Source organism: Podarcis vaucheri (assembly GCF_965113315.1).
Source record: "Podarcis vaucheri genome assembly, chromosome: 10".
In the NCBI taxonomy this organism is placed as follows: Eukaryota; Metazoa; Chordata; class Lepidosauria; order Squamata; family Lacertidae; genus Podarcis; species Podarcis vaucheri.
The window spans coordinates 57334325-57359836 of NC_138748.1; the positions used below are offsets into that span (position 1 = coordinate 57334325).

General features: G+C 40.8%; 1 protein-coding gene and 1 long non-coding RNA gene across 42 annotated transcripts in view; one reads left to right on the forward strand and one right to left on the reverse strand.

Annotated features, from left to right (window-relative positions):
• The window catches only part of CACNA1C (calcium voltage-gated channel subunit alpha1 C), a gene marked incomplete at its 5' end in the record, with an annotated part of 519781 nt that overhangs the window by 419619 nt on the left and 74650 nt on the right, over positions 1 to 25512 (forward strand). For 22 of the 36 annotated variants that reach the window (XM_082240319.1, XM_082240340.1, XM_082240308.1 and 19 more), the window contains 11 exons: positions 1454 to 1583; positions 5237 to 5296; positions 5438 to 5497; positions 8995 to 9101; positions 11001 to 11088; positions 12019 to 12126; positions 15494 to 15546; positions 15650 to 15796; positions 16294 to 16495; positions 19978 to 20136; positions 21673 to 21783. In XM_082240319.1, coding sequence (XP_082096445.1) covers positions 1454 to 1583; positions 5237 to 5296; positions 5438 to 5497; positions 8995 to 9101; positions 11001 to 11088; positions 12019 to 12126; positions 15494 to 15546; positions 15650 to 15796; positions 16294 to 16495; positions 19978 to 20136; positions 21673 to 21783 — 1225 coding nt within the window. The remainder of the gene's footprint in view (positions 1 to 1453; positions 1584 to 5236; positions 5297 to 5437; positions 5498 to 8994; positions 9102 to 11000; positions 11089 to 12018; positions 12127 to 15493; positions 15547 to 15649; positions 15797 to 16293; positions 16496 to 19977; positions 20137 to 21672; positions 21784 to 25512) is intronic. The other 14 variants (XM_082240341.1, XM_082240315.1, XM_082240316.1 and 11 more) reach the window with 2 other exon arrangements.
• LOC309542102 overlaps positions 16355 to 25512 on the reverse strand; it is a 100241-nt gene continuing 91083 nt past the window's right edge. Inside the window, exon 4 of one of the 6 annotated variants that reach the window (XR_014224053.1) lies at positions 16355 to 16480. This is a non-coding gene — a long non-coding RNA (uncharacterized lncRNA). Of the gene's footprint in view, positions 16481 to 18421; positions 18557 to 25512 lie in introns of those variants that run through there. The other 5 variants (XR_014224054.1, XR_014224055.1, XR_014224056.1 and 2 more) reach the window with 5 other exon arrangements.

Genomic DNA, 25512 nt, shown 5'->3' on the forward strand with positions numbered 1-25512 from the left:
TCGGGAAGACTATTATATAACAACACAAGGACAGTAATCAATCTATTAGAATATTTGGAAATGAAACCGAATAAAAGAACAGCTATGTTATTAGTGGAGGCCGAAAAGGCCTTTGACAACGTTTCATGGGATTTTCTACTGAAATCTATTGAGGTAATGAAATTAGGTAATAAAATAAGTTGTGGAATCAAAGCAATTTACAGTAACCTGAAAGCCAAATTAATTATAAATAACGAAATAACGGAAACATTTAATATTGAAAAAGGTACCAGATAAGGCTGCCTATTATCGCCTCTTTTGTTTATCACCATATTATAAACATTATTAATAGCTATAAGGCAGGGATGTCCAACAGGTCGATCGTGATCTACTGGTAGATCCCCACAAATTTTTGGTAGATTGCGGTCGATCACTGACTCCTTTTCCTTAAGGTAAAGGGACCCCTGACCATTAGGTCCAGTCGCAGACGACTCTGGGGTTGCGGTGCTCATCTCGCTTTATTGGCCAAGGGAGCCGGCGTACAGCCTCTGGGTCATGTGGCCAGCATGATTAAGCAGCTTCTGGTGAACCAGAGCAGCGCACGGAAATGCCATTTACCTTCCCGCCAGAGCAGTACCTATTTATCTACTTGCACTTTTGGGCATGCTTTCAAACTGCTAGGTTGTCAGGAGCTGGGACCGAGCAATGGGAGCTCACCCCGTCATGGTGACCTTCTGATCGGCAAGCCCTAGGCTCAGTGGTTTAGACCACAGCGCCACCAGCATCCCTCCTTTTCCTTACTGTCGCTAAAACTGATTCCTGCCACGCCCCCTCACTCCACCCTCCATTGTTGTATGATCTCTGGAAGGGAAGGTGGAGCTTTCTCTGTGCTGCTGTTTTGATCCATAGTGACGTTTTTGTGATTGACCCCTTTGTCCCATGCCTTTAACCCCCCCGAAATGGATCCCCCCAAAAACTTTTTTTTTAATCCCTAAAAAAACTGGGGCTTTCCATCTACCTAAAAAAAGTTCAGCAACTTTGAGCTGAACCCCCCAAAAACGGGGATAGATCACTGCTAGTTTTTAATTCTGAAGGTAGATAACAGTCTCTTGAGAGTTGTCCACCCCTGGTATAAGGAATGAACCCTGGTTAGAGCTCTGTGCTGATAATGCCAAGGTGGCAGGTTTGATCCCCATATGGAGACAGCTGCCTATTCCTGCATTGCAGGCGGTTGGACTTAGATGATCCTCAGGGTCCCTTCCAACTCTACAGGTCTATGATAAATAAAAGGTAAAAGGTATCAATTTGGGTAACAGATATTATAAACTCAAAGGTTTTTAAGAGGTTATTAAGTGATATTATTTGGTTTATGTAGTGGTTATTAATGCATGTATCTGTTATCTATGTATTTATTTGTATATTTGAAATAAAAAATAATACAAAAAAGATTCTCTCTCTCTCTCTCTCTCTGCAGGTTTCGGGTCCACTGCCACCGCATTGTTAATGATAACGTTTTCACCAACTTGATCCTCTTTTTCATCTTACTCAGCAGCATCTCTCTGGCAGCTGAGGACCCTGTCCGACATACCTCCGTTCGGAATCAAGTATGCCTCCCACCTTTCCTTGATCCTTCACAGCTTGTTGAGAATGATGTTCAGCAGCCAGTTGAGGAAAACCTATCCAATCCCCACCCCTGCCTGCACTAGCTTCATGTTTGTATAGATAAATATAGCTACATCAGTCCATGCTATTGCAGGCTGCACCCCAAATTCATTGATAAATCTCTACATTTAGAATGAATTACACAGTTGAAGCTCTCACATTTTGACTTGCCATGATTTTATGTGGCTTCTGGCATTTGGAGTTTGTTTGGGCAAGATTTATGTGGTCGAAGGGAAGCAAGGAAATGAATGAATGAACAAATGGCACAGAGATGGCAAGCGGTGGCAGGGGGTGCTCTGTCGCAAGAGAACAGGGCCCTGGGGGATTTGACATTTTTCTGCAGGGCCTGCAAGACGGAGCTGTGCTGCTGGGCCTTTGGTCTGGGCCCAGTCTGACCCTCTTCTTTCTATGGGACCCTGTATGTAAGTGGCCTCCTTGGCTCTTTCAATCGGCCCATATGGGACCAGCACAGGTGCCCAGGCCTGATGAACATTGAATTCCTTACTCCTGTGGATACGATGTGTGGGTTCCCACTTAATTTTATTTTGTTCTTACATGTGATTTAGAATTGTATTTTAAATCTAATCATTTGATTTTGTGTTTTTAATGCATTATATATTTGCTGTTAGCCACCCTAAGCCCAGTCTCGGCCAGGAAATAAATAAAATAATAATAAATAAAATAATAACAATAACAATAATAATAACAACAACAATAATAATGCTCAAGTTACAAAGTTAAATGCTGGACACAAAATTTTATAATGGGCTTGCTGGTAGGCAGAATACCCACTGCTCTGACTATATTTTCTTTTTGCTGTTTAACTCGGGGAGTGGGTATGTATATCAAACCTTGATGTATATTGCAAATAAGGAAAAGGGACATTAGGATACGGAAGTACCTTCAAAAGCATATTCCAAGATATTGCTTTTACCTTCATTAGAGTGTTCTTCTTTCTGTGTTATGCAGGACCTTACTTAAGGTCCAAAAAAGAAAAAGAAAAAATATTGAGTTTACACTATTTACAGTGGGGAGTCAGACATGAGATTCAAAAAAGCCCGCTTTGAGTTCAGTCTGCAAAAATGTAATCAATATGAATCAGGAAGCATACGGTATGTTAATGTTTCTCTAACTTTCTCTAACTGGGCTTTGGGAGGCATAACATGAAGATAGGTTGTTTTTTTGCATTTGATATATCATATGCTACATTATTAGGGAATTTTGAATAAAATGGTAAAAGCCTAAGGAATGTTATTTAGTGGCCTAATATTAGTGCTCAGAAACTACAGATACAATCATGCACATAGCTTAATAAATGTAAGCATTTAAAACATCAATTCTATTCCCACTTGCTTGGGAGTAAACCTAACTCAGTGGGACATCTGAATAAATATGCATAAGAACAGGCTGCAAGATTTTCCTCACCATTAAGCATAGTGCTCTGCACTGAAGCAAACTTAAAAACTATCTTTTAAAAGTAGAATAGCACAATTTGATGTTTGGGTAACTGTATTGCTAAATAAGCCAGGTTGTAAGCTAAAAAGCTCCCGGTATTTTTGTGTTACATAGAAGCTGCATTCAAAATAATAAACTTTAGGTTAAAGGAAACATATCTCTAAACAGGACTGTCAGAGCTGGAGATGGGGGAACAAAACATGTTTTCACAAAATATTTGGATCCTCCCCAAAATTTGCATGAAATATCCTTACCCCACTTCAGCAATCCCTTTATGAAAGTACAAAATACGGAACTGAAGAATAAAAGAAAAAAGTGAAAGAAGAAAAAGAGATGCATTGATTGTCATACCAGTCCAGGGGATAGAAAACAGCTGTGAACCAAATATGACCAGAGTGTTAAACTGGATGCAATGGGATTGCTGGATCTGTGTACAGTTGTTAGTGGTCATCAGTGAATGTGGCCCATAGGAATCCAATTGTACAATCAGCATTACCTAACATCCACACAAAAAACCTTCCAATTTAATTATTGAAAGTAAATCAAAGTTACATTAGAAAACATCTTGTCCTTTGAAAGATTATTCACATTTTTTAAATTACAAACCAGCAAGGAGTTCCACTTGGGCTCCATTCCCCAAGTTCTTAATATGGAGTTGTTCTGAAGTAGTACTGCATCACATGCCATAGGAGTAATACAGATTGCAATGCTGGTGAATTAGACTGACTAGAGATTTTCATCCTATATATTTAAACTTTTTTAAATGTTGTAAATTATTTGCATTGTCAGGCATTTAACTTTTTACCTTTTGCACATTCAGTGAAGGAACAAAACAGGCTAGCTTTTTATCTTATTTAGAGACAGTAATTAATAGAGGGCTTCCATACATTTGTTTAGGCACGTCAGTCAAAAAATCACGGTCTTTTGGGGGGTCTTCCTAAAAAACGCTCAACAACTGGTTTTTATTTTTTGAAATATGGCAGCCCTAAATTAATAACTATTCTATTAGTTTAACAAAGTAGCTTCAGACTTACATGGCACTATACTAAACTGAACCTCAGTTTGCTCATCTTTAATTGCATTGGCACAGAAATGGGCACATAAAGCCTAAATTTGGGGTGAAAGATCAACTGAGTGACCCAGCCTTTCTTTCTGCCTTGGTTAACAATGACTTCCTAAAGTACCTTTGCACATGTTCTGTCCAATGGGCTTTTCATTTGTGATGAAGTTTCTGTACTTCTCTAGAGACGATAACTCTGTAAAGCTTAATCAAACTTAACAGTGAAGTTAAGCCATGAGGAACACAATCACAAATTGTACTTCTAACAATGTAGTTAACAGTATTCAGGGAACAGAAGATTTTACTCTTAACATAGAGCTCTTTTGGCATTCTCATTTGCATAATGTTGAGTAGCAGCCCCACTATAACTCCTGGTCAGTTCAGATGGAGTGAGGATGAATCTTGCAGCTTAATCTTACCCATGTTTACTCACAAGTGAGTCTCACTGGTTTGAATGGCAAGTATACTTGGGATTGTAAACCTGATAAAATGAAAGAAAATATTTCAAGAGATGGTTCTCCAAACATTGTCTTACAGCAACATAAGCTCGATCAATAACTCTTGGGCTTTTTTGTTCTACAGAGGTGAAACATAAAGTACTTACTATACTCTTATTGACCCTGATAACATGATACAATTGAATAAATGAACTTGCAGACACTGCAAAGCAGTTTGAAAATACATTTTCTATTTATCTGCAATAGGTACTCCTACTGTAATAGGTACTTGATCGAAACTTGAGCAAAAAGTGTTAATAGGGAAAGGAGTTGCACATGTTCTGCCAGAAATCAAGTATATTTATATTTTCTGATTGGAGTTTAATTTGGGAAATGTTATAAATTTCTGTTGTTTGACAGGCAAAATAGTGAAAAAAGAAACATGCCATTTAAATGTGCTGCTTGTAGCCTGATCATTGCCTTCACCAAGAAGTGTTTGTAAGCCAGCTCCTCCCTGTGCCCCCTTCCTCCTCCCCTCCAACTGAAACAGTTGTGCTTTCTGATTTTGAATTGTGTTTTGCTTTTGCAGTGGTCACTCACAGATCTCCACTCCCCCTGCCCCTTATTCCCTTTTGTTTTACAGATTCTCTTTTATTTTGATATATTTTTTACTGTCATTTTCACCATTGAAATTGCTCTGAAGGTAAAGTCCCCATCTTCTCTTCCATTATCTTCTCACTCATGAGCCCACTAGTTCTCTGCTGCTGTTTGTTGCTAACACACACGCCTGTTTTTGTCTTGGCCACGCTCAGTAACCACTAACCCAACTGTGCTTATTTTTCAGATCCTAGGCAATGCAGATTATGTCTTCACTAGTATCTTTACATTAGAAATTATTCTTAAGGTAACCAATCTGAGCAATACACTTCTCTCTCTTGCTTTTGCTTTGTCTTTTGTACCGCTTTAAATCCCTAGTGTGATCTCCACAGACAGGTCATACTTCCTAGCTCAGCAGTAACTGTATGTGCTTTCAAAAATGGCTCCATTTTAATATTAAAGTCCCATTGGTTCATATAATTGTTTAGTCCTTTGCCATGTATAATTAACCCCAAAAAGGTCTTATGGCATGGAACACAGTATGTATTCACCACTCTTGGCAGTAATACCTGCTTATCCCAGTGGAAAAAGATGAATTTTTCTGGTGAGTCTTCCTTGTCCAGAACTTACACAAAACAATATGTCTTACAAGAAACATACTGTATAGGCCATAAATAGTCCCTTCTCTCACTGCAGACTATTTGGCATCCATACTATTTTGCGCTCTTCTGTTTTAAGTAGGAGTAGGTAACAGAATATCTACACAACACTATAGGCCTACCAATGTATGGCATTCCTAGCCAAAATTTGTGCACCTCAAATGATTGATCCACTAATGTTTGCCTGGAACTGCAAAAATGGGAGGGAGGAATTACGGTACCAAGTTCCTGGCAAGCCAGTTAATGGCTGGTGAGCTGCATTCCATTCTAGATTGGTCAGGCCCTTAATGGAGGAACAGAGGAAAGCTGGTCACTAGAAAGCTGGTCATTAAGAGTCAAATTACACATTACATCCCCAATTGCTTCTTTTCCTAGGGAAAACACCTTCAGGAATGGGGAATTTTCCACAGAAAAGCAGGAAGGGGCATTTAACCCTTACCCTGCCTGCTACTTTTCTACTGCAGTGTACAATATATATATCCTTGCAAAAACTCCTTTGGGTCCTTGCATGAGGGTGAAGTGGTTTGGAGTGTTGCACTGGTTAACTACTCCTTCCCCACCCACCACCACAGTTTCTCTGCAGTAATTCACCTATGACTCCTCTATGATGTTAGATGTGCTCCTTAGTGACCATAATATGGAACCTTTAAACCTAGAGAAAATAGCATTGAATTGCTTCTGTTGCCACTCACTGTATGTGACAATTCCCTAATCCACTCAGACATTTTAGTACCTACTGGATAACTGTGAAGTTGGAACTTAACTTTAGAGTCTGCTTCTCAAAAAGACCTGTTCCTTAAATGCATAAGTTACTTTTCAAGTCTATGCTGCCTCATTTCAGTTAATAATTGCACCTGTGTTATTATCCCCAGGGTGAAACCTAACCCAAGAGGCTACTTGACAATACACCAAAACATTCAGATACAAAGTAGACTGCAGAGAAAATAAATATAAGCTCTCTTACATGTTGCAGTCATTTAATATTTTAAAGATAACTAGGGAACACTTTGTCTTTCTTAATGTATAGGTGTACCCATTAAATTTTGACATAGATCTACAAACAGCAAAGAAGAATATCATGCTCCTCATTCCTTCCACTAATTTACACAGGCACTGATCAAACACTTACTACTCTGGGCATAACTACACATTAATTGTTAATATTAAATGCAAATCATGACTGGGAAGGGAAAGGTTAAACCTTCCCACCCCATGTGCTGAAAATCCCCTTGTCACTTTGTATTGATTAAAAAACTTGAGATGACACAGTACCCGACACAATTAACAATTTGAATTGTGTCGTTAGGCCTTCTCCTATCACATAGGTACATTCACTGTGTCAGTACTGACTATACAAACACAATTAACTATGGAAAGGTCATACGTGTATAAAACACATTCCCCAATTGCAAGTTGCCTATTTATCCCACAGGGATTAGATTATCAACTTCCATGCTTTCCTCTAAAGATACCAGTTAATTGTAAAGAAAAATTCCAATGGCAATACTGCCTTAAACAAAAGCTGCAACCAAGTTATGCAGCAATTTGCTATGCCAATGAATTTCTTGGCAGGGATAGATAAACACACCTTGTATGGTACTGAAACTCAACAGAGCTCCCCATTCTGATTTCAATGGTGTCTCCTCCTTTCCTTTAAGATTGCCATGCAAAATCAAGCCCTAAGAAGCATCTTTACTACCTTTGTTATGGCAAGAACCCCCCTTCCCCCAACCAACTATATATTTTTGTATAAATTCTACTCAAAGAGCAGAGTTTATACTTCCTTTCTAATTTCTGTCTGATAGATCAGTAGTCAGTTCTTTCTGATGTGATTTGGTTTTTGATGACTTTATATTTAATTTATTTCCTACCCCATCAGCACAACTTTGATAAGAACTGGCTGGAAATTGCTAGGCTTTCTGGCCTGAAAATATCCTGGGTTTGTTGCAGGAATTCAGGAATGCAGCAAAGGTGGTTGGTTCTTCACATTCCAATGAGTGTTCTTGTATGACCATTCTTATTTCTGATGTGTATATTCAAACATAAGGGGGTCACACTGGAGTCTGTTTTACAGGTAATGTTTTCCTTATTGCAATCAGTCATGGCTTTCTATATATTTCTAGCTATATCTTTATATATGAACAATAAACTTACCCAACAAATTAACTGTTGGGTCTTTTGGGTTTGCCATGGTCCAATAGATAAATGAAAAACAAGCAGACAAAAAAGCCAGGGATACAGCTACTTCCAGTTACCAAATGGATGATCTAAAAATGAAGAGGAGACTCAGGAATATAATTGCTACAGTTATAGATACTGTGTATGTCTTTACCTGCTGAAGCATACATAAGGAAGAGTATGACTTTTTGCTCTCTAGAGGAAAATGTTACTTGAAAAAGCTATCATTGGAGAGCTCAGTTCTGATCTGATCTAGATAACACTTCTCAACCACTATTTTAAGTGTTCCAAAACTGGGAGAGGTTGCAAATTTTGCTTCAGACCCATCTCAGTTATCACTGTTTGTAAATACCAATGTAAAGATCCTTTTTTTTTTGCAGGCAGGTGGTAGCCTTTGTGATACTAGTATTAAGAGAAGTAATCTAATTTGTATTGAGCTATATTGTCAAAACTATAATAATAAGACAGGAGCAGGGATTTAATTCTCAATTCAGCCTGAATGAGTAATGCTTTAAAAAATGACAGCCTTGCTAAAAACTGCTAGGTCCTCAATCTAGTAGGCCTCTCTTGGGAAAGAGTTTCACAGTGATGGGACCACTCTGGAAAAAAACCCTTCATCTTGCTATCATTAGTCTAACTTCCACCAAAGGAAGTACATAGAGGAAGATAAAAGTAAATGATAATATGTGGAGCTGCTTACATGGGAGAATGTAATTTCCAGTCTCTGTAATTTCCAATATGCAATGTAACAACCAAGGGCTGGGCACTATTTGCAACCTCTCCTTACCTATGTTCCCCCCCTGAAAACTATCTCTTCTTTTCACCTCTTTTTTAATGAAACTTTGCACTTAAAACCTTGCACTATTCTGCAGTGTTACATTACTCCCTCCTCTGCCTGCTCTAAGCAAGAACTTGTGGCAAGCGCTAACAGCAAAGTTTGTTTGTGTCTCCATGTGATTGCCTGCAGATGACTGCTTATGGAGCTTTCCTTCACAAAGGCTCCTTCTGCAGGAACTACTTCAACATCCTGGACCTGCTGGTGGTTAGCGTTTCTCTCATCTCCTTTGGGATCCAGTGAGTGAGCTATTTTCAGCTGGGAAAATCTAATGTTTATAAAGAGTGGGGAAGGGGATATGGAACGAAGGGAAAAGTCAATAATAATAATAATAATAATAATAATAATAATAATAATTTATTATTTATACCCCGCCCATCTGGCTGGGCTTCCCCAGCCACTCTGGGCGGCTTCCAAAAGAATATTAAAATACTATAATACATCAAACATTAAAAGCTTCCCTAAACAGGGCTGCCTTCAGATGTCTTCTAAAAGCCTGGTAGTTGTTGTTCTCTTTGACATCTGGTGGGAGGGCGTTCCACAGGGCGGGCGCCACTACCGAGAAGGCCCTCTGCCTGGTTCCCTGTAACTTGGCTTCTCGCAGTGAGGGAACCGCCAGAAGGCCCTCGGTGCTGGACCTCAGTGTCTGGGTAGAACGATGGGGGTGGAGACACTCCTTCAGGTATACTGGACCAAGGCCGTTTAGGGCTTTAAAGGTCAGCACCAACACTTTGAATTGTGCTCGGAAACGTACTGGGAGCCAATGTAAGTCTTTCAAGACCGGTGTTATGTGGTCTCTGCGGCCGCTCCCAGTCATCAGTCTAGCTGCCGCATTCTGGATTAGTTGTAGTTTCCGGGTCACCTTCAAAGGTAGCCCCACGTAGAGCGCATTGCAGTAATCCAAGCGGGATAACCAGAGCATGCACCACTCTGGTGAGGAAGTCCGCAGGCAGATAGGGTCTCAGCCTGCGTACCAGATGGAGCTGGTAAACAGCTGCCCTGGATACAGATTTGACCTGTGCCTCCATGGACAGCTGTGAGGGAGGGAACAAGGACACAAGAGAAAGTGGATTATAGAACAGCAAGAAAGTTGCTTCTTCAACATACTGACCTAGCTCTATCAGCCTCTTGAAGTGAGCAGGGACTAAGCTATGTCTATACTGGTTCTGTAGTACTTAGTTCTAGGTAGAAGCAAGCTGTAGGCTGAGTGAAGTGCCTATAAAAGCACAAGTCACTGGAGAGTTAACTGACATGCTGCTTTCTCTGAATTGGCATTTTGGTGAAGTGCTTCATAGCACCATTATCTTACACTGCCCTTCGATGACTGCAGCTTGGCACCATTTTTGTAATATGTCTGCATTGCATTTGGCAGCCTGGTCTGTCTAAAGGAGTCCCTATTTCCCCCTTTTTGTCAACACAATATTCTGTATTCAGTTCAACAACAGAGTAGCCAACAGTTACTTCCCCTACCCCCCAGTGACTTACTCATAAATTCAGTATCTAAACTAGTAGACTACTAAATTGCAGAAAAAGAAAGTGCACAATTCCGTTAAAAATTAAGGCTTGGGACAATATAAATGTCAAAAGAATAAGTTAATGCTACTGTGAAATATTCCCACTTTCATTAGCCACCATGGTACATCTGCCTTGCAGCAATCAAATGAACAAAGACTGTTGCCAGGACCCATAAACTATTAAATAATAAGATGTCACATTCAGGGTTTATGAATTATTAAAAAACATAAGTATACCAAAGCATATAATTCTTCTATCACAAATTGAATTGCTTGTATTTTAGGTTATTTAAATAGGTATACCATGTTGCCACATTTTTTTGTCTCTATAGTACAGTATCTAGCTAGTCAATGGATGTGCTATGGGGAAAGTTTTGTGTCTTTTGTTAATGCTAGTCATATATTCTGCAAACATTTCTCTGAAGAGAACAACCTAGAAGAAAGGTAGTATGATGTAGCAGATAGTGGGGTAGCATTGATCAGTGAGATCTGGGTTCGAGTTCTGCACAGACATAAATTACAAGTTGTAATGCACATTGAACTTCAACTAAAGGCCACTATTAGTCCATAGATTATTCCCACAAGAATTGTAAAGCTTGATCTCCTACTGCTGTTCTTTTCCAGGTCTAGTGCCATCAACGTAGTGAAGATACTACGAGTCTTGCGAGTTCTCAGACCACTGAGGGCTATCAACAGAGCCAAAGGATTAAAGGTTAGAAGACATATAAAGATTAGATGTTAACTTGCTTTATGTGGCTTTACATCACTACTCTAGAGCAAGTAGATGAATAAATTGGTTTTCCATTCTCCTGATTTTAGTGGGATATAATGCATATCTTTGCTGTGCATAGACAATGACCAAGGGTTCGTTGTGGGTGAAAGCTGATTTTGTCCTCAAGGCAACATTGTATTTTTCATTTCTTCATAAGCATTAATGTCAGCCTGCCATTTTTATTGCAGAAAGCAGAGGGCATATTTAAGGGCATCACTAGAGTGGGTTTAACACTAGCTGCTGGGGTAAAAGTTTGGTTTTGCTCCATCTTAACATCTTTCCAAGATTTCAATCTACTTACTTTGTCTCAAAGAATTCAGTGAGAGCTATTCTACTCTGGTTCCATTTCTTTATGATCCTGGAATATGGCAGAACCTTGGAAACTGGCTTTTGAGTAGCAGCATGTCCAGCAGTGTGACAGAAGAGGGGAGAATCTGTGTATTGCAAGGATTTGTGTATTCCTGTGTACTGCTCAGGATCCCAGCCAGTGTGGACTTGGCCATCCTGTGATGGGGCAAAACTGTTCCTCCCTCCTGCACCCACCCACCCACCCACTTTGGGGTCTGATGCAGCTCCTGGGTTCAATTTGCCACAACTACCACTGCTTTGGATAGTGTCATCCAGCTGTAGGAAAGACAGACAATTCTACCTATTGTGGCATAGCGAGGATAACGACACTTGCTTTTTGTTTGCAAGTGCACAGTCTATAGACCATGGATTTCCTTTTCTATTTCATAGAGATACCATGTGGACTTACAGGAAGATGGCAATATAACAAGATTACATTCATTCATTCATTTATTTACATCAAATCCTAATACCATTTAAAAAGCAACCATTTAACTCACTCGTTTCTGTCTTTCTTTGCAGCATGTGGTTCAGTGCGTGTTTGTAGCCATACGTACCATAGGGAACATTGTGATTGTCACCACGCTGTTGCAGTTCATGTTTGCCTGCATTGGAGTCCAGTTGTTCAAGGTATATGCCCTGGAACCTATTTCTCACTTTTTCCTCATTAGTTATTGGAAAACAAGTTGCAGATGTTGGGGGGGGGGGGGTGGAGGTGAAGCATAGCCTGGTACTCTGCATATATTCAGTATTGCCTCACAGGAATATTAAAGTGACTTACCTGGTTACCTTAAACTTGGTAAAGTAGAGTGTCTGGATGTTCATCTTTGGATCAAGATTTAGAATTAGGGTCAAGCCCAAATTATTCCCTTTCCTGTTATCTTAGACCAGGGATTGCCAATCCAGGGTTCATGGGTGCCAGACTAGTGGCCCCTTTGTATTTCTTTTTTTTTTTTAATGGTGGGCACTTCCATCACCTGTGGAGGGATTTTTCTGATTGCCAGGAGGGAGTGCCCAAGTATGCTCTCTCTGTGTGTGCGATTAAAAGAGATGGACTTGGGCAGAGAGTGAGGCAGAGGTGTGTGTGGCCTGTGTGTGTGGGACAGGGAGAGAGATGTAGGCTTATGTGGTCTGCGAGAGATGTATACAGTGTGTGGGTGTGGGAGAGGGAGAGAGGTGTGTGTGGTGTGTGATCCATTGGAGAGGGAGGGAAAGATACACTTGGGCAGAAAGGGAGAGGTGGATGTGTATATGTGAAGTGTATTAGTGTGTGGGAGAGATTCATGTGTCTGTGACCTGTGTGTAGTCAGAATATGCAAGAGAGACAGTATGTGTTGTTTACTTTTCCTGGTACTGAGGAATGCTTCCTATTGTTACTGGAGGACAACAGCATTAGTTTGTGTGTGGAGGGGGGTGGAATTAACATGAGATCTCCATTGACATGACCAGAAGGACATAGGTGACTTCCTATGGCAAGCATGAGGTTGTGTGTGTGTGTGTGTGTGTGTGTGTAGAAGCAGTTGCTGTACACTCTCTAATTTTTAGTTATGCCATGCCCCCCACAGCAGCCATTTTGTGACTGGCACTCACAGGACTTTCTCAGAATTCAAAATGTGCCCACTGTTCCAAAAAGGTTGGTGAACCCTAGCTTTGATTCCTTCCTTTTTGCAGCCATTTTCCAGGAAACATTTTTATCATGTTTCAAATGCCCCTATTGTTTTCAGAAACATCTACGTACATTATTTGAACATATTGGGGGCAGGGGGAATAGAGATGTGCATGTTTGCTCCACCATCACTGTGCCCCCTGCAACAACTCCACTTCATAGGATATTCCTTCAGACTTTTACTGAACAAATAGAGGCAGTGGGGAGAGCATGTAATATGGTAGATAGATGTGGCCCACCTTTCCCCTTAACAAAGGATGTCTAAAAGTTATGAATTCAGGGAAGGGTCTCTGAAACAGGAGGTGCACCACATAATTTAGAATGATTTGCTTTTGGAATAAAATATATTGAGTCTTATGCCATCTTCAAGTTTGTGAATAAAACAAACCTAAAGAATATATTCCTTGACCAATTAGTAAATGCAAAAAATTAAGTCAGTGTAAACACAATGTATTTCTATAGTATCTGTTGATCCATGATGGGAGCATGAGCTCAACCATTTTAAAAAGTTGATTTCTTAAAGATGCAAAGGAAAGGTCAAGTTTGTTTTCAATATAGACACATTTTTGTTTTAAAGAACAATATAAAAAACCCTCAAACTTGCAGTAACTACTGCTGAACAAGTGTATTGGCAAGGCAGCTACAGCAAATGCTTACCTCTCCATAATGGTATGGGAGAAGGCCTCTTCTCCTCCCAGAGGGGAGGAGTTGTGAGCGGGAGCAGCTTCCTGCAGTGGCAGGGAGGCGTATTCGGCTGGTGGGCGGGGTTTAGCTGCATTTAAGCAGCCACAGCAGCGCTCTGACCCCAGTCGGTTCCTGCTTGCATCGGATCTCCCTCCCTCCCTTTTAGGTCAGTTTCCTCTGCGTGTTGACCTTGCTATGGACTTCGGTTGGTTGACTTTTTTATCCATTTGGCAAACTGGCACCAGCCTCTTGGTTTTTTCGCCTACCTCGTAGCAGCTTGTCACAACTTTTTGGGTATTGGTGGTTAGGCATTGGGATATGTGGAGGATTGGGTATGGCCATCATCTACCCCTCCTCTTGGGTATTCCGTTAAAGGAATCCGGCGGTCGTGGATCCTGCTGATGGTGACATGACCCTCGGTGATGTCATGGGGAAGCTTCCAGTTGTATTTGCATCAACAAGCTCCTCCCACTGGTTGTTAACCCCTGAAATGGCTCCCTGCTGAGCGGGGTGGAGTCATATATTGCTGTTTTATCCAAAGCCAATACCACTCACATGCTGTAACCAATAAAGTTGTGGCCTAATTTAGCCCATTAACCTAAAATAATGTGTCTTTGTGACTTATTATAATCCTATGTGGGTGGCAGGTCCTCGACTCACAATGTGATGCTAATGACCAGTATCTAAGATGAAGGTCTACCAGGCTTACATGTTGAGCCTGCTGCTTTATGGAAGCGAGTCACTGGCAACTTATACCCACCAAGGGTGATGCCTCAGTGCCTTCCAAATGCACTGTGTCAGAAAGATTTTGGCACAACATGACAGGTCAAAATCTCAAACAAAAAAGTGCTCTATCAAATCCACATTCCAGCATATTCACACTTAACGTCTCAGTGACAGCTACACTGGTTTGGTCATGTATACAGAATGGAAGATTGCAGCATCCCCAAGCACATGCTCTATGGGGAGCTGGCTTCCGGTACTAGGCCTGTTGGCAGACTAACTCTGTGTTACGAAGGTGTCTGCAAACGTAACAGGAATCCTGGCAAGAATAACCTTGCCATATGGGAAACACTTGTAGATGATCACAGTGCCTGGAGACAGACAGACAGTCAGGTTGTGTATCCATAGCAGTGACCAGATGAGGAATGACCACTGGGAGGAGTGCAGAGAGTAGAAACACCATGGTGTACCTGTAGCAGAAAAACTGGATACCTCCTTCTGTCCCACCTGTAATAAAACCTGTCTCTCCCATATTGGTCTCTACAGCCACAGCAGGCACTTGTAATTCTCAAACGGTTTGACTTTACCCCTAAAGGCACACCCTTTCATTGTCTTCTGAGACAGACTGGTGCCAACAACTACTACCACCGCCAACTTAACTAGACTCTACTCTAACCCATCTGTGTTGTGATGTCCCACATACATGCTCTGTGACTTAGTTCAAAAGTCAAATGCAAGGAAATCAATATAAGGAAAGAGATATGGCCTTGGTCCAAACAATGTGGTGGGCAGGGCAATAGCTACATATATTTAACATTTAAAATGCTAATAGATAAAGAAAACAAAGCAATTATTTTTTCATGTGACACTAAAAATCAGTGATCAGTAATTAATAGTGATTTTTCTGTTTTTATCCTCGTCCAGGGCAAACTATATAGTTGCACTGATAGCTCCAAGCAAACAGAAGCAGAGTGCAGGTAAGCGCATCATCTCTGATCAGCATTCCATATTAACTGGACCTAATGCAAAAAACTCATTTCTGTATATTTGTTTCTCCCTTTTCCTTCCTTCTCCTGACAGGGGCAATTTTATCACCTACAAGGATGGAGAAGTGTCTCAACCAATTATCCAGGCTCGAAGTTGGGAGAACAGCAAATTTGATTTTGACAATGTCCTCACTGCCATGATGGCCCTCTTCACTGTTTCAACATTTGAAGGCTGGCCAGAGTGAGTACATAAGGCTAATTCATAAAACCATTTTTATTTGGTGGACTCAAAAGGAGCCTTGAGAATGCATCAGCATGAACAAATTATATCGTCTTAGTTCAACCCCCTTTTTCAAAAGCTCTACAAGAGATTATGACTTTCATTTTTGACACTTAATGAAGCATTCACAAGACAGGTTCAATATGCCAAAACCTGGAAACTTTCTAATGCCATGTTCAGATATTGCCTTCTTATGCATGCTTCTAGCAGCTCAGGAAGTATCCTGGATGACAGCAGGGATCATTCTTTTATCTTGGGATGCTTCTGTACTTGTTGTCTGAAACTGGTGACACAGACTGTACAGTTCAAGGTACTCCTATACTCGTTGCTGTCAGCCTTGTGATTTGCAGAGTCTAGTGTGGACAGAAGCACTCCTCAGATCAGTGTACCCAATCCCTGCAGCTAGGGGCTCCTGGAAGTGCACTTAGTGTCTGTCTTGGGTTCTCTCCTTTTTTTAGACTGCTGTACCGATCCATTGATTCCCATATGGAAGATGTGGGGCCCATTTATAACCACAGGGTGGAGATCTCTATTTTCTTCATTATCTACATCATCATCATCGCTTTCTTCATGATGAACATCTTCGTTGGTTTCGTCATCGTCACTTTTCAGGAGCAAGGAGAGCAGGAGTACAAGAACTGTGAGCTGGACAAGAACCAGGTAATATAAGTGCTCCATGGTGTGGCCAAAGAAATAAAATACATTCCTTTATGAGGTAAAATTCTTCTAATAGGTAAAGTAATGTTTTTGATAGAAGCTAATGTACAAGCCTAATTCTGATGCCACATATCTTTAAACAAGTTGATGGTTCTGTTCACTGAGGAAAGAAAGTTCCTTGTGGGAAATTTTGGTTGGAAGGTGAAGAGATATATTTGATTTTATACCCTGCCCTTCCTCCCAAAGGAGCCCAGGGCAGTTAACACATGTTTTTGAAATTTTCCTGAAAGTCAGTAATGACGGAACAGACTCATCTTACTAGGGAGGGCATTCCACAAATGGGAAATGGCCAGTAAAAAGGTCCTGTTATGGGTCAATATCTATGACGAATCAACACCAACCAGGCAGCCCTCACCTTCAGTGGCAGCATCTCCAACAAGGCCTCAGTTCCTAGGGTTGCCCTACATCCATAATTTTCCGAACATAGCCAGGATTTGACCCTTGGATTTGACCAACTCAGGCAGAAATTGCTTAAATGCCCGGGAAAATCCGGACGTATGGCAACCCATGTCAGAAGTATAGATATCCTTTAAAATAGCTCAAAACTCTCTCAACAACTTTTGTGTCCAGATTTTCACTTTTTGAAATATGGAAACCCTTTCAGTTGCCATTTATAGGGTCTGATATGGTCCTTAAGGTACTTGGGTCCTAAGTCATTTAGGGCTTTATATGCTAATACCTTGAGTTGGGCATAGTAGCTAAGTGGCAACCAGTGTAGCTTTGAGGACTCGTGACACATGGTCCCATCAGGCTGCCCCACTTACCAGCCTATCAGCTGCATTCTACACCACCTGCATTCTGCAACTTAGAGATCCAAGAGATTCCATGTTGCACTTCAGCCTTCTTTCATTGGCTGTCTTCTTGGGAGAAAATAGCATTTTTGTAGCTCACTAGTGTGTTTATGAAAATATATTCTTATAACAAACTCAGCTGATGAGTGCCAACAGGATTCGAGTCAAAACAGAGCCACTGAGAAACAAGAGCATGGTGGAGGAACCCTGAGGATTGCAGGTGTATAATAAAGCTAATAAAGAGTGGAATGGAGTATCCTGGAGAAGATGAATCAATGAATCTTTATTTGCGTCAGCCATCGGCCATAGCAATAAAACAACAATACGATATACAAAGAATAAAACTAAAAAGTCAATTATATAAAATACATTTTAGGGGACGACAAAATAATAGTAGCAAAACATAACGATAATAATAGTAAGATCCTAGGAGAGGAATCTGGGCGGCGACGCTAATGTCACTCAGGTAGCAGCTCTCAGTCTCATTGCTCTCTCGACAAATTTGGCAACCTTCTCTGTTGTCGAGCCGTTCTGGTCGGCCAGGAGTGAGAACAGTTTGGCTTCACAAGAGTGGCCCGGGATGGCAGACAGGAGCGGCGAGTATCCTGGAGTATGGCTGGCTGACTGGCTGGAATGCTGTATAGAAATATTCCTGTTAGAATGTGAATATACAATGCATCATCTTGTTGCAGGTCCCAAATGCAAACATATTTGAGCCACCACCAACTTATTGTAGACACATACTGGGTTGTAGTCAACTACCTGTTACAGTGGTACCTCGGGTTAAGTACTTAATTCGTTCCAGAGGTCCATTCTTAACCTGAAACTGTTCTTAACCTGAAGCACCACTTTAGCTAATGGGGCCTCCTGCTGCTGCTGCGTCACAGGAGCACGATTTCTGTTCTCATTCTGAAGCAAAGTTCTTAACCCGAGGTACTCTTTCTGGGTTAGCGGAGTCTGTAACCTGAAGCGTATGTAACCCGAGGTACCACTGTACTTAGAGGAGACCCATTGAAATTAATTGTCATCTTCCTGGTTTGTCGCTGACTACTATGGAGTGCAGATCTAGCCCTCTGGGGAAGATATGAGCTTTGTGGGGGGGATAGAGGTCACACAAAGGCTCTGTGGACCTCAAAACCCCCGAAAGGATTTGTTTTGGGTGCATGGGATCTGGCTGTGCTCTGGGCGAATCTCTCCTGTCTCCTGGATCGCTCTGTAAAGAGTGGAGAAGAAAGACAGGATTGAGGTGCAAGTGCTGGGATCCATCACTATCTCCACAAAGTGAAGCCTCTGGCTCCGAGTGGATTTAGCGGCAGGCTTTTCAGAACATAAAAAGCCGAAATTTAAACCGAAGATTTAAATTTTGAACGATTTGGATTGATTTGGAAAATATTCGGTGTGAGACAGGATGGAAAAAGGAAGTCCTCCCCAGCTGTGCTGAGACATAATTTGCTTGGAGCTTTTCTATAAATCTTAAAGTTACTTTTAAACTTTCCCTGCTAAGTGGACCTTTTTGTAAGTTAATTCCACCCATCCCGGATATAATGGAGGATGGAGTTTGCTTTATTTTAAGTTTTCTCTTTATTTTTTGTATTGGACTGCTATTTTGATAAAACTTTGATAAATACTGTTTTAGTGCACAATTGATATACTTTCTTACTGGCAAGACCAAGAGTTAAAAACTGGCAAACTGTCCCTTATTGCTTTTCCCCTGCCCTATCCTTGGGGAGCCTACAGCGAGATTGGAGAGGGGGTGCCACACAGAGTATTTTCCAATTTGTGTTTTAAAGCCTTTTGATCAATCAGATCTATCGGCAGACTGTGATTTTATCTGAGCTATCTTGGAAATATTTTGTTTTTCTTTCTTTTTTTACCATCTCCTCCCCTTTTGTCCCATTTTGAGTTAAATACAACCCACTGGTTTTTCATATTTGTTTTTCAAAATTTATATGATGTAACCTATGGATAGTGGCAGCTGGTGCTTAAAAGTGTGGATAGAGCACTCCCAAATTCCTCCTACTCCTAAAGAGCTATCTCCTGGATTCTTACATATGATGCATACAAGTTCTTGTCACAGCTTGATTTTTAGTGTGAGAAACTGATTACCACCAGTGATAATTTCCAGAAGAATAGCATTAGTCAGTTGTAGCAAAATTAACAGTACATCTTATGATTCCTTTAAGACTGACAATTTATCTAGGTTTGCCATGTTTTGAAGAGCAAAAAAGAGGACACTATGACAGCCATTCAAGGCAAATACATGCAATCTGTCTCAAATTTTACCCCTGAAAGAAGGGACGTGTCCTGGAAAAAGAGGACACATGGCACCCCCCCAAAAAAAAATTTATAGCATAACTTCTTGTGGAATGCTGAGTAGCAGTCTCATTGGTTACATCTGGCACAATTAACTTAGCCACGGTGTCATGTTATTATCTACGACACCACAAGGCTCTGTTATTATTAAGTTGTGCTATATTTACAAAAACACCAACTTGCAATGGTCTTTTGCTATCACCTACCCTAGAGGACAGGAGCCTCTGTTTTGAAATTTTATGATCTAAAAGATTGAGTTGAATTGTCCAGAAACTATTTTGTCACACAAGTATCATCTAACCCACTGTTCTTTCTTAACAGCGCCAGTGTGTCGAATATGCCCTGAAGGCCCGCCCCCTTCGGAGATATATCCCAAAAAACCAGTACCAGTACAAAGTGTGGTATGTGGTGAATTCCACCTATTTTGAATATTTGATGTTCATCCTCATCCTGCTGAACACCATCTGCCTGGCCATGCAGGTAGGTCTGAAGTCAAAAGGAATTGCATTGTGGTTGGAATATTCATTGTGCAGGAAAACATTCTCCCTGACTTGAATAGCTTGCTGGAAATGGGGAATATTTAGAATCTCCTGTAAAAGCTGTTTTAACTTGTTGCTTGCTATGGATTAGAGATGTGATTAGAAATGACACTTATTGGCTATGACATTAGCAGTTGTCACATATTCTGATAACTGAGGTATGTGGTTTTTTAAACATAACTATAGTGTTGTCTACTAGATATATAATTGTGGACAACAAGGAGTGGTATATAGGTATTTGAAGGTGGAGAGTTGAGTATAGTGCTGGAGAACAATAATCAAGAACGAAGTTCCCCATGAGTGATGTAGTATATAGGCTGGAAAAACCTCAGGTCAAATTTTATCCAGTTTAAGCTCAGGAAGTAACTTTCAGCAAACTACTATTCTTTCAACCACAGCCCTCTCACTATAATATGAGGATAATAATACTACCCTACTGTATGGAGTCAATGGGTTGTTCTAAAGTTAACTGAGATGAAAAGTGTTTTATACATTTGAAATGAGTTGTATTGTAATTATGGTATGGTTTTAATAGAGTTTAAATGTATATACTTATAGTCCAAATTCTATCAATGTTTAATTGTTTATTAATTATATTTTTCTATGTTTTTAGCTGTTCTTAATTTTCTCTTTAAGCCACCTAGAGTCCCTGTCAAGAGAAAAGGCTGAGGATAAATTATTATTATTATTATTATTATTATTATTATTATTATTATCAGCGGCGTAGCGTGAGTTGTCAGCACCCGGGGCAAGGCAAGTAATTTGCGCCCCCCCTAACCTGCGAGTTGCCGCTGGCGCTGCTGCCCAAACGACGCCGCTTGCCCGGAGGAGGAGGGGGCAGAGAGGCGAGGAAAATGCAACATGGCCCAGCAGCTGCAGAAGCAGCGGCGGAGGCGGGGCTGTGAGGAGGGGCTGCCTGGTGCGTCCTCCGCGGCCCTGACGCGCGGGGACTGCGACGAGCTCTGAGAGCCGCTGCCTGCCGGGCGCCTTCAGCCCGGACGCGCGCACAGCTCGTCGGTTCCGCGAGACATGCGGCTCCGCTACAGCCTGCGCCCGAGGCTCTTCGGCGACTCCGGAGGCAGCGAGCGCGCCCCTCCCAGATGTTGCGCCCGGTGCGGCCGGCACCCCTGGCACCCCCCACGCTACGCCACTGATTATTATTATTATTATTATTATTATTATTATTAATAATACTCTGCCCATGGTTGCTAGAAGTACCACTCAGACAGTGCATTGGCTTTCTCACCATGAAGGCAAGAAAGAAGGAAAAAAATCTCCAGGCTTCTAAAGGGGTCATCATATTGCAGTAGATAGAAAACCATACTCTGTGTTGTGAATTAATTAAAAGATAAAGGAATCACAAACCATTGGCGATGAGAACCTCTTTAGAAAACAGATAGAAAGGCAAAGGTGAATATGTGTACAATCCAAACAATATGCTTTTCAAAAATGAAAAATGAGGTGACTTGTTTTTCAGCACTATGGTCAGAGTTGCATCTTCAAAGAAGCAATGAACATCCTCAACATGCTCTTCACTGGTCTCTTCACCGTCGAGATGGTTCTGAAATTAATTGCCTTCAAACCCAAGGTAGCTATTGCCTCTCAGGTTTTCTCTCTGTTCATTGTCCTATGGGGTCAAAGGGAGGACAGGAGGATTTGGAATGAGGTAATAAACCTGGAATTATCTCCCACTGTTCCATCATCTGTTCAGGAGATGGACTTGTGCAGTTGTTGTCTGGACTGGAGTCTCAATCTGTGCTTGGAGGAGCCTTTCATTCTTGTGTTAAGCATAGGGATAGAATAGCCATGCCTCTTAGAAATACAAAATTCCAGCGATTATTCATAGTATTTACTCAAGAGCTGGGCCGTAATTCAGTATTTTCACATCTACATATCATACAGTACCGTCTTTGAGGCAGAGGGCCCCCACAAGTTGACATTTCCCATATAATTTTTAAAATGTTTTTTTGAGAATGCCTGCAACATGGTAAAATAACTACATCTGGAAAACATTTTTTTTCCAAGACGTTTGTTTGTTTGTTTACACGGGGTCCTCCTGAGTGTGGGTCTCTTTAAAGACCAGTCTTCCACATGAATGTTGAAGGAAACTACTGCCTCATGCTCATTAATCCAGGTCCAAAATGAATGTGTGACTTAGCCCCTAGACTCTGAAGTTTGTTGCATAGCTAGTATTGGCCAGAGAAGGTTATACGTCGGGCCCATAATCAGAATATATTTTGTCTCTATGCATTTGAAAGGTTTCTACTTGTAAGTATTTCATCCCTGATTTTGGGAAGCCTTTTTGTACTACCCCAGTAGAAATGTGTTTTGTCTATGAATTGATAAACAGGAAGCTCTTCATTTGCATTTGAATAGTAGATTTTAAATTACAGTCAGTAACAGGTTTTTATAGATTGTTATGGAGCTGGATTTCACTTTTCATATACACTTATGGTTCATCATGCTCTGTAAGACTGACATCCAAGTTTGTGTGAGAGTGAATATCCTACTATTTCATAGGATACTGCAGATAAGAAACTGGGTGTGAGGTCCTGGGTCTATTGAGAAGAGTGTGCCTGTTATTAAATATATTTTTAAATACATAACTGAACCTGATACTGTATTCTCTATCTGTGCTCTAACTCAGCACCCTTAAGCAACTAATATTCCCAGGGGCTGGGACACCATTTTCTGGTTTGCCTCAGGCAACAAAGTGTCTTGGGCCAGTTTTCAAGGAGTCCACTACCTGATCCATTGGATTCCTATGGAAAAGGCCTTTCACTACCTGAAGTAACTCCACAGGCCAGCATTGTGTGGATACAATAGTAGCATAGGAGTAAAATTTATTTGCTACCATCACTACAACAGAATAAGCCCTATCACAGACCCAGTTTTACAATTTCTCTCAATTCTACAGAGTACCAAGAAGCTTAAAGGACTCTTAAGTTTGACTGAGATTCTTGGGAGCGATCATATCTATAGCCTGGGTTATCTCCCTGTTACAGGCAAGGAACAGGACCTCAACAGGGATACTGGATAAGGCTCCAGAAAAATTCCCTAGGGCTGCATAAAACCTTTTGTATTCATCAGCTTGCAGGAGGCAGACTGATGAAATTGGTCCTCCATTCTTATGGAGGTTACAGAGGCAAAGAACCTGATGACTGAGAAACTGAGTGAGAAGATGGTCCAGAAGATGCGAAAGAAGGGGACTAGAGTAGACAATAGTCAGAGGGAGGGGGTTATAGGATGAGACAGAAGGGTGAGAGAAGGATGGTGAGATACAAATCACGGATTATTTAACTGTGATTCCTGCATTGCAGGGGGTTGGACTAGATGATCCTATGGGAACCTTCCAATGCTATAACTCTATGAAATGGTGACAGAGCTTCCAAACCATCCATATATATATATAGCAGAGGAGAGGGACATCCAATCTTTTCAGCATGATTGCTCAGTAGGCAGCTGCACAGTTTATCATCAATGAGCTTTAATGTGTCACATGGTGCTACCTTTCTTGGGTTAGTTCTGGGAGATGTGCCATCCCCTTCTTTACTTTTTGACCTTATTGAAAAGAAATTGTGCAACATGGCTAACCAATTCCACAGCAGATAGATAATTAATCTGGCAGGGAAAATCTGGTGCAAAGAAACGGGCAGGAGCTTCATGGAACAGGGACCATTACTTTCTCAGCAAATGTATCCAGGGAGTTTGCATGTTACTGCAACATTGTGACAGATTTATTTCAAGACTAGAACTTGAAATTTTAACAATGTCATTATGATTTTTTTTTAAAAAAAAATGATATGACTTAGCACAATGTGGTGGTGTGGGAAGCACCAGATTAGCTATTATGCTTAATTATTTATTTAATATAGAAAATTATTCACACAGTGTTTAAAAAGCCCAGTGGGATGGTGCCTGCACAACTGTACCTGCAGGAACAGCAGCTGCACAAAAAATGAATAATCCTAGAGGAAAGGTATTACATTCATCAAAGGAAAACCCTCATCCCCACAGTATGAAAATGCACTCAAACAGTGAGAAACAGTTGAATATGTTTCAGTTGAGGTTAACTGATTCTAACCTATAAGCCTTGGAACAAGAATATCTCAAGGATTGATTGCAAGTTTCTATATGAACCAGCCTAGTTTGGGGAGTTTCTTCTATGGATACTTACATTAGCTGGAGCCATGTGGTTGGTTACTGGAGATGTGGAGTTTTCAGTTGTTTCAGCTTTCAAATGTGTTCTGTTTGCCTAAATAGTGCCGGTAATAACTTATGTTTGTCTAGGTGTTTTAACTCAGCTTCTTGTTTTATCAGCAGCTGCTTTTAGCATTTTAGCAGCTTCTGTTTAGGGTTTTAGTTTTAGTTTATTCTGATGTTTCAGTGTTTATTGTTTCATGATTTGTAAGGTGCCTCCATTCCAGCCCATGTTTGTTGCATGCAGCACTGTTTTTCTTTTTCACTACAGTCAGCTTCTGACAGACACAGCGTTATCTGTCTCACTATCTACTGTGGCAGAATCTTACATAAATACATACATACATACATACATACATACAATCCTACATACATACATTATTATGTTATTCCATATCATTTATTTCAGCACAAAGGGCATTCCTTTAAATGCAAAGGAAACACAATAGAAATGGAAAAAATATTGTCAACTATGTACCTTTTGTGGACTGAAAACAACAGCAAATACTGACTGTATTAGCTGGATTGATTTCTGTTCTGGACATGGGATGAATAAGCTAACAACTAACAACTAAACATCAGGAAGAACTTTCTGATGGTAAGAGCTGTTCAATAGTGGAACAAACTCCCCCAGAAGGTGGTGGACTTTACTTCCTTGGAGGTTTTTAAGCAGAGGTTGAATGGCCATCTGTCATGGATGCTTTAGTTGAGATTCCTGCATGGCAGGGTGTTGGACTAGATGACCCTCAGGGTCCCTTCCAACTCTACAATTCTATGATTTTATGAACAGAATCCTCACTGCTCGAGATAGGCTGTCACACTGTAACAAAGCAAAACCCCAACCTCTGCTTCTCTTCAAAATCTCTAAAGCAACTACACACTTAAGCCACTATACAAGACAATGTCATTTTACTAAAGCTGTTGAGTTACAAGAAAAAGAGATGACACCCTGATTCTATTATCCCTTTTCCATTTCCTGCCATAAGATCTCTAACATATATGTCTCCAACATACAATGAGATATTTGCCCCTTGTCTGGCAGGGACCCAATAACATGATCCTTTTCAGTGTAAGTATCTCCCTCTCTGATCTTCATGAATAACAAATACTAAGTACT